Source organism: Ptychodera flava, chromosome 16, assembly GCF_041260155.1.
Source record: "Ptychodera flava strain L36383 chromosome 16, AS_Pfla_20210202, whole genome shotgun sequence".
NCBI classification, from domain to species: domain Eukaryota; kingdom Metazoa; phylum Hemichordata; class Enteropneusta; family Ptychoderidae; genus Ptychodera; species Ptychodera flava.
This window is the reverse complement of record NC_091943.1, coordinates 18111133-18125014: the sequence shown is the minus strand read 5'-3', so window position 1 is coordinate 18125014 and position 13882 is coordinate 18111133. Positions and strand designations below refer to the sequence as shown.

The window sequence follows — 13882 nt, the reverse complement described above, 5'->3', positions numbered from 1 at the left end:
TTTGTGATCAAGTTTTTGTAAAAGTACGGAGAAAAAAATAGCAATATTTAATTTTAACTAGCACGTAGAATAGCATAATAGATAATTTGAAAGTGGTATTAATCCTTTGAGTGCTATAAATTCTTCCCACCAAAATGTTAGTGCAACATTTTGCCAATGTTTATTGATTTTTGTGATATTTTTGTGATAATTTTGGGGCAAATGGACATTACATTGCATTTGATCAAGTTTTTGTATCAAGATTTTGAAAAAAATTTGAAAAAAAATTGACTGGGGTGCATTTCATAAAGGGAACAAAAAAGGTCAAGAAAGTGACATACAACAGTCTGCACTGATGGTAACATGAAATGTAGATTCAGAGCACGGACCTTTTCAGCAAATCAGGATTCGCACAGATCCTCACAATTGCAAAAATTGCATGTCGCTATTAAACTGTAGTGAGTTTAACTCTATTCAAGTCAATCACTTGTCAAGCATACAGAGAAACACACTTTTTAGCACCCATCACTAACTCACAGTGCATAACAGCTGAGTAACATCGTTCCAACTTGAACTTCATGTAGGATCCCAAGACATTGTTTGAAGATGAAGACTGTGCCAGCTACTACTTTGCCAGTACTGCATGTATGTATTTTTTTCAGTTTTACGGAAACAAAATCATTATATCTTGGGGAGATATTTTCATCAAAAGAAATGCTGAAGTGTTACCAATTTTTGTCTTACCATACTCGTCTGAGTATAAGCCCCCAGTTCGGCAACACTAAACAACGGTAAAACTAGGGGAGGGCTTATACTCGAGCAACCCTGTGTTATCTGGCATGGACCATGGGGACGCTTAATTCATGCTAATTTTATGCACGATTTTTTTCAACACCACTCGATCTTGCTATCGCTTTCAAAATCGACTTACACATCCAAAGAAATTGATTGTACAATCTATGAATACAAAAGTGGTATTTTGGTGAAATTTCAGCGTCGAAAAAAACTCCAAACTTGAAACAAAGACGTCATGTATGCTGCTGATCAACAGTAATGTGAACAGGCATGCATTGCCTACACGGAAAGGCAACTCAATATTCCAGTATCAAACTGTCTACATCTTGTGAAAACAACAACATGGCAGTGAAAATTGTAATAGTCACCAGGAAAAGTCTTCACAAATGAAAGGATAATGGTTTCAAACAAAAGAAACTGCATGTTTCAAGCATGAAACATCGTGGCCGTAAATGAAATAAACAATGGCGGACGTGAGTGAGACTATTCTATTTAGGCGACGGGGGTGAGCAGGGTCAAAGAATCAAGATAGTACTGGAAAAACGTGTCATTTTCCTTACGATGCTGTCAAGGGAACTCCAGTTTCCCTTTGTTTTAACATCTTTTATAGTTTCTTTATTATCCAAAAGTAATTTTACCAATTAAATGTCCAAATGTACTCTCCTAACCTTTCTGTATTTGAGTTACACTAGGGTAGGGGCTTATACACGGATGTAATGCATTTTCTAAAATCCTCTGAAATCAGTGGGGGGCTTATACACGAGCAGGGGCTTATACTCGGATGAGTACGGTAATTATAATACCGATAATGATGCTCCTCACTCATGATTTATTCAAAACGGAAAAAATTCATGTACATGTACAACTGACATAGCATCAAATCAGCAAAAGGTAGCAATTTTGTTCTAAATATGGAGTACAAGTCAATTTTAGGCAATTTAGTATTCTATCATACTTTGAAAAATGCATCGCGGACGTGTTTTTGCACTCTCCCAATTGGAATTTTAATGGCCTGCTTCAAACTTTCTGTTGACAAAGTTCAAAAGTTAAAAACACTTATTGTATGAAACCATTTCATCACAACAGTTTTGTACAACATTCGGTATCATTTTTCATAGCAATGTTGGATCTCTGCAAAGGGAAATGCAATGAAAAGGTTCAAAGGCATTATTGCTATTTGACTTTGAAGTCAGACCTTTCATATTCTGTAAGTAACACAGCCAGTTTCTGTTTACAATTAAACTGAAATAGAAGATGATTGTTTCAAGGCAGTTCAATTTGTAGACTTTGGGAACTTGTGATTAGGTAGGGGCAGAAAATCAACAATAACATTTGACAGTTTTCAAAAATAACAAATCCATATTTATAGGAGATGATATGCATTTCAACTCTGACAATTTTATAATTAAGAGAGACAAAAGACTGGAAGTTGTACTGTAAATTACATAGACCCTCTTTGTTTTATGATTGAAAGCAGCTATCTACATGTACTAACTTTTGGGATAGTTCTCAAATACACTATATAAAACTGTATTAATATGACAAAGTGAAATATGCAAAGTTTGAATATGTTCTGAGATTGATTTTCCCTGTCTGTCCTGTGTTTTCTTTTTCACGAATCTATACAATTTTTTGTTTTACCAACGTGTATCCACAGATAATATAGCAATGTAATACGCTTTTTATTTACCACAAATATATTTTCATTATAGTTATAGACTGAACTTAGGCAAGAGGACAGTAACTATAACAAGTAATAGCGAGTGATTCTGCATCATTATCACACATGCCAAACAGCGTGTATATTGTCACTCTGTCTTGTACCATGTAGTACCACCACCATCATTGTGTTTGCATTGTCTGAACCACACAATAATAACTTTGATGTGTTTGCCCAGGGACAACGAAACATGTGTATTCTGTCTAGTGAAGGAATTTGTGAAACATGTACTAAGTAGGAAAATGTACAGACATATGGCGAAAGATAAAATTTATAATAGGAGAACATGCATTGTAATAATCCTAAAGCTCAGTACGCATTTTTTGCTCACGTGTTTACACACGTGGGCATATGTCGCAGCGATGTCTGTCTGTCTGTCTGTCCGTCTGTGTGTCTGTCTGTCTGTCTGTCTGTCTGTTGGTCCATTTTCTCAAAAACGGCTTATCAGATCAGAATCAAATCTGGTACATATATTCAGTTAGCAAATGGCAAGAACTGATTAGTTTTTGGTGGGTCTGGCTTGCATACTTTTTGCTCATTTGCATAATTAATGATTTTGGAAAAAATGGATATATATTAAAAACAACTACACAAAATTTGATGAGATTTGCTACAAATGTTGATCACACCAAGATATATCAGCAGTGGGAACCATTAAGGGTGACATGAAAGATAAATGCTAATTTGCATATTTAATGAACTTTCCTAACTAGGGATATATGTCTGATTTGACTTGATCAAAATTAACCAAACTTGGTATGTATATTAAAGATACTATGATTTAACATTATTGAAAGTCATTAAGCGTTTTAATTTCAGCCAATTCCTAATTTGCATATTTCATGAACTTTGTTAATTAGGAATATATATTTGAAATGACTGGACCAAAGTTGATGAAACTTGCTACATGTATTGAAGCCACTATGATACAACATTTTTGAAAGTCATTAAACATTTTTACTTCAGCCAATTCCGAATTTGCATATTTAATGAACTTTCCCAATTAGGGATATAAATCTGAATTAACTTGATTGTAGTTGTTGAAACTTACTATATACATCAAAGATACTGTGATATAACATAATGAAAGTCAAAAGACATTTTTACTTCAGCCAAAACCTAATTTTAATATTAAATGAATTTTCATAATTAGGTATATTTATCTTAATGGAATTGATCAAATTGATGAAACTTACTATGTATATTAAAGACTCTATAATTCAATATTATTGAAAGTCATCAAGCATTTTCTCTTCAGCCAATTCCTAATTTACATATTTAATGAACTTCCTAATTAGAGATATATGTCTGAATTGACTTGACCAAAGTTGACAAAATTTGCTACACATACCGGTATTGCAGATACCATGATACAACATTACTGACAATCACTAAGCATTTTTACTAAAGCCACTTCCTAATTTACATATTTAATTAACTTTGCTTATTAGGGATATATACCGGGATTTACTTGATCAAAGTTGGCAAAACATGCTATGTACATTGATGATTATACCAGGTACTAGATCAAACAATATCGAAAGTCATTTCACATTTTCATGTCAGCTAATTTATAATTTGCATATCTAATGAGCTTTCACAGCTCGGCATATATGGATTGAAGGACTTGGCCAACGGTAATTATACTTGCTAGATAAAGTGGTGATACAATAAGAGCAGTAAAAGTACTTTAATATTTTTATTTCAGCTAATTACATATTTGTATACTTCATGACCTTTTAGAATTAATCGGCGGTGATTATTGTTCATTATGTTGATCATAATAATTTCAATGAAGTTGCAAACATGTGGCAAAGGTTCAAATTTACACATAACTTCAATATATAATGAAACACGTGAGCATTTACAGTTCATATTTTTCATTTCAGCAAGCGGAAGATGTATACCAAATTTTATCATCGACGGAAACTCTGTTCCAGAAGATGCTGTGAACTCCACTTTGCCAAATAACAAAACACTGACAGAAGAAGATATAGAAGCCATCGATAAGTAAGCCAAACTTGTTTTGTAGTCTTAATTATTTTATCAACGTATTTAAAAGAGAAACAGTGGGATATTTTTACTCTCACAAAATATCAATGATGATGGTGCATTAAGCCTACGATTCAGAGCTACAGGTACGTACAGTAGCGGTATGTGGGTCCCATAAGCTTCTTATTGTCCTGTAGAAATCCCATGCTGACCTCATGCAGTAAAATGTGTATATTCTAATAAGGATATTGCAGACCAGATTAGGTGTATGGTGAACTCAATATGTACAACTTTGTGGGTTGAACAAACAGAAAAAAACACTCATACCTGTATGGGTGAACACTGTGTAAAATTTATTGATGTGAGTAATTTACAAGGCCTAATACCTTATGGTTGCCAGGAAATTATCAAGGCAGGGTGATATCAAATGAGTGTTACACAGATTGTAAACAGACAGTCTGTTGACCTTGATCTTCTATCAGCCATTGCTACATTGCTAGAGACCAAAAGTTTAGTGGAATGTTGATGGCAGGCATTGTGAATCACCTAGTTCCTCAGCTGTCAGAATTAGAAAAGATATGTTCTGTATGTTATGACAACTCTGGCATAACACAGTGTCATCGCTATGCATTGATTAATCTTGTCCTGTCACTCGTTGGTGCCACTCTAAGGTGTACCCATCTTCTGATACATGCAATATATCAGAATGTATAGTTGGTCCGAGACCCAAAAATTTGACCCGATTATCCAGTACTGCCGTGAAATTGTATCAGGAAAGGGTCTGCTGTAATTTGATTTCTACAAAGTTCAAATCAATGCTACAGCCATTAATGTAACTTAGAATGATTATGATTCCAATAATCATCAGAATGAACTCATGCAGTAAACTGAAAATTCTTACAAAAATTACGATTTTCCCTGATGGCTAATACAATACTGCTGTGTCTTTATCTTGAAGAGTCAAAGTATTCGTAATTTTTTGTAAAAATTTGAAGTAAATGATATTATTATTGTTAGGCTGTACTTCAGTAGGTCAAAGGTCAAACTGCAGAGCCTGGCTAAAATGTGAACAAATACCATTGCCTGTTTGTAAACATTCCTGATTTGGGATTTTTCCATATCAGTAGTTAGATCTTATGAGCTTTAAAAAGAAAAGAATAATAAAAAACTGCATCAACGCATCATTTTTGTCAAAGAGTCAGGATGACAGTCTTATACAGATAATATGGCACCCTCTATATTCTTTACCATACAAGTTTTTAAAGGCCAAATTTATAAGTAGTGATGGATTTCAGGTTGAAGATATGTTTGATTTATTGTGCAATATGAGATAAAAACCAGCATTGTTGCAAAGTGCAATAAATTTCCATTGCCTGAATTCACTAGGATAATTTAAGCTCTAAAGTTGAACACAGATTCCTGTTTGAAAATAAAATAAAATGATAAAGTTTATCAAGTTTATCATATTTGTATTTTGGTTTGGTCAACAAAACATTTTCTCCCAAAGGTCTGGTTGGATTGCTTTTAAACTTGATACTCTTGATCCTTGGGTTGTCTTCTGTTGGCTTTGTTTAAATTGTGGTGAAATTTTCGTATTTGTATTTTTTGGGCAATTTTTCCTGTTTTTGGTCACAAAATAATTTTCTCTTAAAATTACTCATCTGATTGCTTTGAAACTTGGTATACATGTTCCCAGAGGTAAACTTAGTTAAGTATACTCACTCTGGCCTACCATGTGTTTTCTTTCAGGTTAATCAGCATTGGCAGTGACATTGTCAGTGACATAGCAAGTTCCTGGTGGCTCATAGCGATGTAAGTGCAGTTGATCGTTGATTACTTTTGTTTCTGTGGTTATTGAAATTTTAATCAGTTTTGAAACATCATTGTAGAGTAGAATTATTTTGCCCTTAAAATGATAAAATAGCAATGACTGTTCTTAAAATCATCTTAAATTTGATGTTTTACAAATACAGAGTAGTGTTGCACTGTGTAATACAATTTTCCATCCACTTTCTTTTGTATGAATATCGGTTTCTTTGAAATGCCGATAATGACAAAAGTTTTTGAAAATTTGACTTTGCTCCACTTAAAAAATAAATAATAACCGAATCGTTTCATTTCAGTGGATTTTTGGCAGCAGCTGCTGTTGTTTCATTTCTTCTCATTATACTGATGAGATGGCTTGCCAAGCTTATCATATGGATCATTGTAATTGGTGTCATGGTTCTACTGGGCCTGGGTAAGTCATATTTCATTGATGCCTCCCTGAGAGGTCGTTGATCGTAGAAATTGATACATGCATATTAGGATTCATCTGTTTTCAGGTGGATATGTACCGTAAATCTGTATGAGCAAGTCTTTCTTTTTTTCCATGTATCAAAATCTCAGTAATTAGAGTAATGCAATATTCACAATTTTCGCTGTTTCATCATGTTCTAAGGATTTTTGTTTTGAGGGAAAAGGTCAAGAATTGACTGTACCAAACTCAGGAATTACATTTCTGAGATGAAAACTGACTCTTTAACTTTCAGTTTAGTCAAGACTATAATAATGACCAAAGCAAGTAGGGGTTTATTAGTCCCCACGGACACCGTCCGGGGGGACTTATAGGTTTGGTCATGTCCGTGCGTGCGTGTGTGCGTCCGTCCGTCCGTCCGTTCACGCAGATATCTCAGAGATGCAAGGAGCGATTTCATTCAAACTTGGTACAAGGATTACTTCATATGTCATACAGATGCACGTCGATTTGTTTTGTGATACGATCCAATATGGCCGCCAGGCGGCCATTTTATTACGATATTTTCATGTACAGAGCCATAACTCAGACATGTTTCAACCGATTTTATTCAAAGTTGGTACAAGGACATTGACCAATGTCATAGATATGCATGTTGATTTGTTTTGTAATACGATCCAATATGGCCGCCAGGCGGCCATTTTATTACAATTTTTTCATGTACAGAGCCATAACTCAGACATGTTTCAACCGATTTTATTCAAAGTTGGTACAAGGACATTGACCAATGTCATAGATATGCAAGTCAATTTGTTTTGTGATACGATCCAATATGGCCGCCAGGCGGCCATTTTATTACAATTTTTTCATGTACAGAGCCATAACTCAGACATGTTTCAACCGATTTTATTCAAAGTTGGTACAAGGACATTGACCAATGTCATAGATATGCATGTCGATTTGTTTTGTGATATGATCCAGTATGGCTGCCAGGCGGCCATTTATTACAATTTTTTCATGTACAGAGCCATAACTCAGACATGTTTCAACCAATTTATTCAAAAGTTGGTCAAGACATTGACCAATGTCATAGATATGCATGTCGATTTGTTTTGTGATACGATCCAATATGGCCGCCAGACGGCCATTTTATTACAATTTTTACCTTCTCGTGTCTATTTATAGACAGAGAAGGTATTAGAGTTGAAAACCAATATGCTGCTGTCAAGAACTTCCGTCTGTCAAGACTTCCGTCTGTCAAGATCCGTGGACGTCATGCCATTGTGATGGGTCATATCATAAACTGGTGGGGGTGTTCATGGCTCAGGTTGAGGTGTGGGAGAACGATTTTGAGCTATGACAAAAATCAAAAGGGACTTAGCGGCATAGCTACAGTGTTAAGCCTTTCTCCAAGGTTTCTTAGTTGACTACAATCTACTGTATTACAGACTACTGAGCTGACGTTAGGGGTACTCACTTTGTGTTTGCTCACTCTGTGAGTGCTAGTGTTTGGTACTGAGTTGCGTGGATATCCCCTCATGGCTTCACGTGATCTGGGCCTGTTGCATAATCTGCAGAGATGGTCATATGCCTCCGAGTCTGAAAACTGTCATTGTGTAAGCCTGTCGGCATTTTCCTTGCATTTTCTCATTTAATTTTGCAAAATATCGGCAAGTACCTCAATATTTCAAGATAACCCTTTCTTCCCAATCGTTTCCTGGAGTTTCAGAGTCATATGAACGAAAAAATGAGTGAAAGTTTTAGACAATGTTCAATGTTTACAGTACAATCAGAAGTTTACGTGGAGGAATTAACAAACAAACACAGGAGTGTTCATGATGCCCGCCCTCTAGAGGCAGACCCTCTTATATGAAGTACCACATTTGATGCTTGTGGAAAGCTTGACCACACAATGGAGCATTTAAACTTTTAGAAAATGACAAACTGAATAAGAAGGTATTCAGAAAATGTCAAATACTGAGGAAAAATGCGCAAATATTCAAAATAAACAGGTTAACTGATTGGTCAGCTATAAAAAACAATGAAAATGTTTATGATCAAAAGTTTTTGAGATGCGCACATTTTAACAAATACAGAAATTATTAACATTATAAATATAAGACCAAACTATTTTTTCAGGGATGGGACAGGTTGGAAATGAGGGGTGAGAGACAAAGGCACTCCTATTGCTGCATGTGGATGCAGCCACACCATTTCATTTACAGCATACTTATTCACTGTGTTGTGTTCAAGTTCCATATTGTACTGACTGTCATACAAGGATAACATAAGTAAATCTAATCAAATTAGAAAAGGATCAATGCTGTTATGTGGATTTTGCTGAACATGGCTGATATTTCGCCCTATATATTTGGTATCCAGCAAAGGCATATTTTGATGTAAAGTCAAAATTAACACTACATTGCTGACAATATATTTTACCGTTTCTGCATGAATTTTTCTTTTTTAAATTATAGTATATTAGTACTTCAAACAGATTAACAGTTATCGTGATGTCAACCCATAATTTTACATCACAAAGACTGTAATTCTGCCAATTTTTTTGTTTTTCAGTCATTTTATAAATTTTGCACTGCACAAGATGATTGAACAAATTGCAATGTTTGAATTTGTAAACTCAAAGAATAAAAATCCTTTGGTCACAAATTAACTTATTTTTTGAAAAGAAATTTACTCTTAAACACTTTTAGCATATATTCTTTACACGGTCATGTATTTCAAGGAAAATATGCCTATTAAAAACAGGAATTTCTTCACTTTCAATTTTTTTCAATACTATGACAATTATCAGCCATGAGGTTATAAATACAAACACAAGACCAGATAAGCGTTTTTCATCATTTCCACAGGACTCTTTGGAAATCCATTAAAAACAGTTAAAAGTGACTGGAAATGATCACTTGGTATATATTTAATTTACAGATGCCAGGTTGTGTATTTCACATGCAACTCAGGTCAGTAAGGAAGTGCGTCATTACTATTTTGGACTGTGAATTCTTATTTCTGAATTGTTTAACTTTTTTCCACATTGAACTATCTTTAGGCAGTTTATACTGTAGCTTAGAATTTTTTAGCTCCGCTGTCAGCGACGCGGAGCTTATCAAATAGGTTGATTTTCCGTCGTCGTCTGTCGTCGTCCGTCGTCGTCGTCGTCCGTCGTCCGTCGTCCGTCGTCGTCCGTCAACAATTGCCTTCTCCTCTGAAACCGCAAGTCCAATTGCTTTGAAATTTTACATGCAGTTGACTTAAGGTGACCTCACTTCAGTTTGTTCAAATCGTGGTGAAATTTGCATATTTGTATTTTTGGGGCATTTTTGGTGTTTTTGGTAAAAAAATCTTCTTCTCTGAAACCGCTTGTCCAATTGCTTTGAAATTTGATATGCAGTTTGCTTAGGGTGACTTCAGTCAGATTTGTTCAAATCGTGGCAAAATTTGCATATTTGTATTTTTAAGGCAATTTTTGTCATTTCTGGTAAAAAAATCTTTAAAAAATCTTCTTCTTCAAAACTGCCTGTCAGATAGCTTTGATATTTGGTACATAGGTCCCTAGGGATGATCTATTTCAGATTTGTTCAAATTGTGCGGAAATATGCAAATTTGCATTTTTAAGGTAATTTTTGCCATTTTTGGTCAAAAAATTTATTTCTCAAAAAGTACTGGTCTGATAGTTTTGAAATTTGGTATACAGCTTTCTATCGATGAACTAAGTAATATGTATTGAATTTCTGATGAAATCTGAAATTTTGTATTTTTGGGGCAATTTTGCCATTTTTGGTCAAAAATGTGTATTTCCAAAACTACTCATCCGATAATGTGTATTTCCAAAACTACTCATCCGATAGCTTTGAAATTTGGTATACAGGTTCCTACAGATTAACTAAATGATAGTTATTGAAATTATGATGAAATCTACAATTTTGTAATTTTAGGGCAATTTTTACCAGTTTTGGTCAAAAAATGTGTATTTCCAAAACTACTCATCGCATAGCTTTGAAATTTAGTGTACAGGTTCCTACAGATGAACTAAATGATAATTATTGAAATTATGATGAAATCTGCAATTTTGTAATTTTGGGGCAATTTTTGCCATTTTTGGTCAAAACATGTGTTTCTCAAAAAGTACTGGTCTGATAGCTTTGAAGTTTAGTATACAGGTTTCTACAGATGAGCTAAGTAATATATATTGAATATCTGATGAAATCTGCAATTTCGTATTTTTGGGGCAATTTTTGCCATTTTTGGTCAAAAAATGTGTATAATCAAAACTACTCATCTGATAGCTTTGAAATTTGGTATACAGGTTTCCATAGATGAACTAAATGATATTTATTGAAATTATGATGAAATCTGCAATTTTGAATTTTTGGGGAATTTTTCCTATTTTTGGTCAAAAAATGCGTTTCTCAAAAAGTACTTGTCTAACAGCTTTGAAATTTGGTATACAGGTTTCTATAGATGAACTAAATTTGATCTTTTGAAATTATGATGAAATCTGCAATTTTTACTTTTGGGGGCAATTGTTGCCATTTTAGGTCAAAAATTTATTCTCAAAAACTACTCATCAGATAGCTTTGGTTGACATGTTCTTAGGGATGATCCTATGTGATACATTCAAAGTATGATTAATCTTCAATTGCGTATTTTGCAGCTTATTTTAGCCACTTTTTTCTGGCCACTGCATCGAGCTATCAAAGATTTCCACCCTTCTTCATCAACATGTGTCAAAAATAGTTATTCTCTACATAAACACAGCGGAGCTATATCGGCTGCTAGGGCGTGTTTGATTGATGTATTTAATCATCTTTTGGTTCTTTGGGTCCATATCCCACCTCATGCCCCTACATCATCAACTATTTACCAACAACTCCATGCCAACAACAATTACCTGACCTGGCCACACATTAGAGAAGGTACAGCGTCATTGACGGTATTTTTTCATGTATAGAGCCAAAACTCAGGCATATCTCAACCGATTTCATTCCAAGTGGTACAAGGACATTGACCTATGTCATACATATGTACGTCTATTGTTTTTGTGATACGATCCAATATGGCCGCTAGGCAGCCATTTTATTACAATGTTTTCATGTACAGAGCCATAATACTCAGACATGTATCAAGCGAATTTATTCAAAGTTGGTACAAGGAGATTGACTACTGTCATACATATGCATGTCAATTTGTTATGTGATACGATCCAATATGGCTGCCGTGCGGCCATTTTGTTACGATTTTTTCATGTACAGAGCCATAATACTCAGGCATATCTCAACCGATTTTATTCAAAGTTGGTACAAGGACATTAACCTATGTCATACATATGTAGGTCTTTCTTGTATGTAGGTCATTCTTGGCCATTGAGCGCTATCTGTATCAAAGTATTTTATCACAGACCTAATTAATGAAGAGGACTCTATCCTCTCTAAGGACATGTAATCAAAGTACCCATTAACAAGTGGGGACTGTGTCATCAACGATGACTTATTCTCATGATTTCAATTAAAAAAAAGCGGAAAGAATTGCATTTAATGTGAGATTTCAAAGGGAACGCAAATTCATTCTCACTGTGTAAGCACAAATTGAATACATCATGTGGAATAATGAGCACAATGCAGGAACTAGAACAAATTCAAATCAAGTGTGGGTCACTTTATGAGAAAGCTCTCTAATTTCAGATTTTGCCTTCATTTTGGGATAACATTGTACCGCAGTTTCTTGCTACATGTCCCAATTATGATAAAAATACTGCGTATTTAGCCTATCAATACAGCCCATCTGTACATGTATGGTGTAAATTTATGATGTAGTGAAACAAATTCTATGTCATGCCATTAGTTCGCTTGTCAATAATAATAATTATAGTAGGAGTAGAACAAGAAATGAAAAACGAAAAAATCTGGAAAAATGCCAAAAGTTACAGGTGGTTGGTCTTTGAAGTGTGCATTGACTTATGAAGGTTACTTGCAGATGAACACTTAACTCATATGGCTTAACACATGTAATGTCATTGCTTCCTTTCTTCACAGCAACATCATACTGTTTTGTCAGTTATGCAAAACTGATTGAATCTGAAGCCAATGGACAAATAACGGACTATGACACATACAACACAATGTTGGGAGTCTGGCTTGGACTTGGTAAGTGGCAAAATTCCCAATCATCCCCAACTTTTATTAAATTTTTCCATTTCCTTAGAAACCATTTGTTTTCACCATCTGTACATGTCGTCTGTGATATAGCCATTGTTGACTTTGATGGGTAAGATTTGTATATACATCAGTGAAGATGAAAAAAGTTGGAAAAGGTGTATTAATGACCATCTCGTACTTTTCTCCTTTGGACTTTTCTCCGTACAATTTTCATATGATCTCTTCACAAGCTACACCCCCTCCCATACACCTCATTATTCTGCATGGTGATGATGTTTGATTGCAGCCATGCTAATACATACCAATTGGCCACAGTGTCCACTCAAGTGTAACTTTGATTTTCTTCATAAATTACAGTTTCTTGTTCTGCTCCCAGAAATCAAGTCGACAAAACATCATAGTATTTAACTTTTCAATGCAGCCTTGATGTTTGTAGCATCCAGTATTGTTGTTGACAACTGAATTTTTGTCTGAAATATAACTGTACAAAATACACTCTGTATGCACCTCTGATGCTTTGTACTTCAATATGAAGAAAGTGTGACTTTTTCTTCAACAACAAAAATGAAAATATTATCATCACTAACAGTTATTGTCCTTTACATTAGGCAGACATTATGAAATAACATAAACAAAATTATAAAAATGCATGATTGGATGAAATTGGTACCGTATTTTTTCAAGCCAAATGTGGCTAATATAATGTACTTATTTGAAAATTGTTATGGAAAAAGTTCAAGTTCAGGGTAGTTATATAGTGGAATGTGAATGCATGCAAAGGCTTTTGTCATTTGCATATGATTGCCAAGTGTGACATGATTATGATTTAGTGTTATGTGATATTCCCATCATTGGCCAGATTTTGTGTGTGTTTTTCTGGCAACAGAATGTGCCAGCCATTTCATTTCATCCATACACATGCCATGTGTCATTGCTCTGCAGCGCAAGAAATTCAGCCATCATTTGGTGGAGACTTTTGTCTACAGTGAT

At 34.6% G+C, this 13882-nt stretch overlaps 1 protein-coding gene across 1 annotated transcript in view; it reads left to right on the top strand.

The window, feature by feature from the left end:
- The window catches only part of LOC139114180 (choline transporter-like protein 4), a 30634-nt gene that overhangs the window by 7265 nt on the left and 9487 nt on the right, over positions 1-13882 (top strand). Inside the window, exons 7-11 of the mRNA XM_070675761.1 lie at positions 564-624; positions 4384-4504; positions 6236-6298; positions 6610-6725; positions 12770-12880. Coding sequence (XP_070531862.1) covers positions 564-624; positions 4384-4504; positions 6236-6298; positions 6610-6725; positions 12770-12880 — 472 coding nt within the window. The remainder of the gene's footprint in view (positions 1-563; positions 625-4383; positions 4505-6235; positions 6299-6609; positions 6726-12769; positions 12881-13882) is intronic.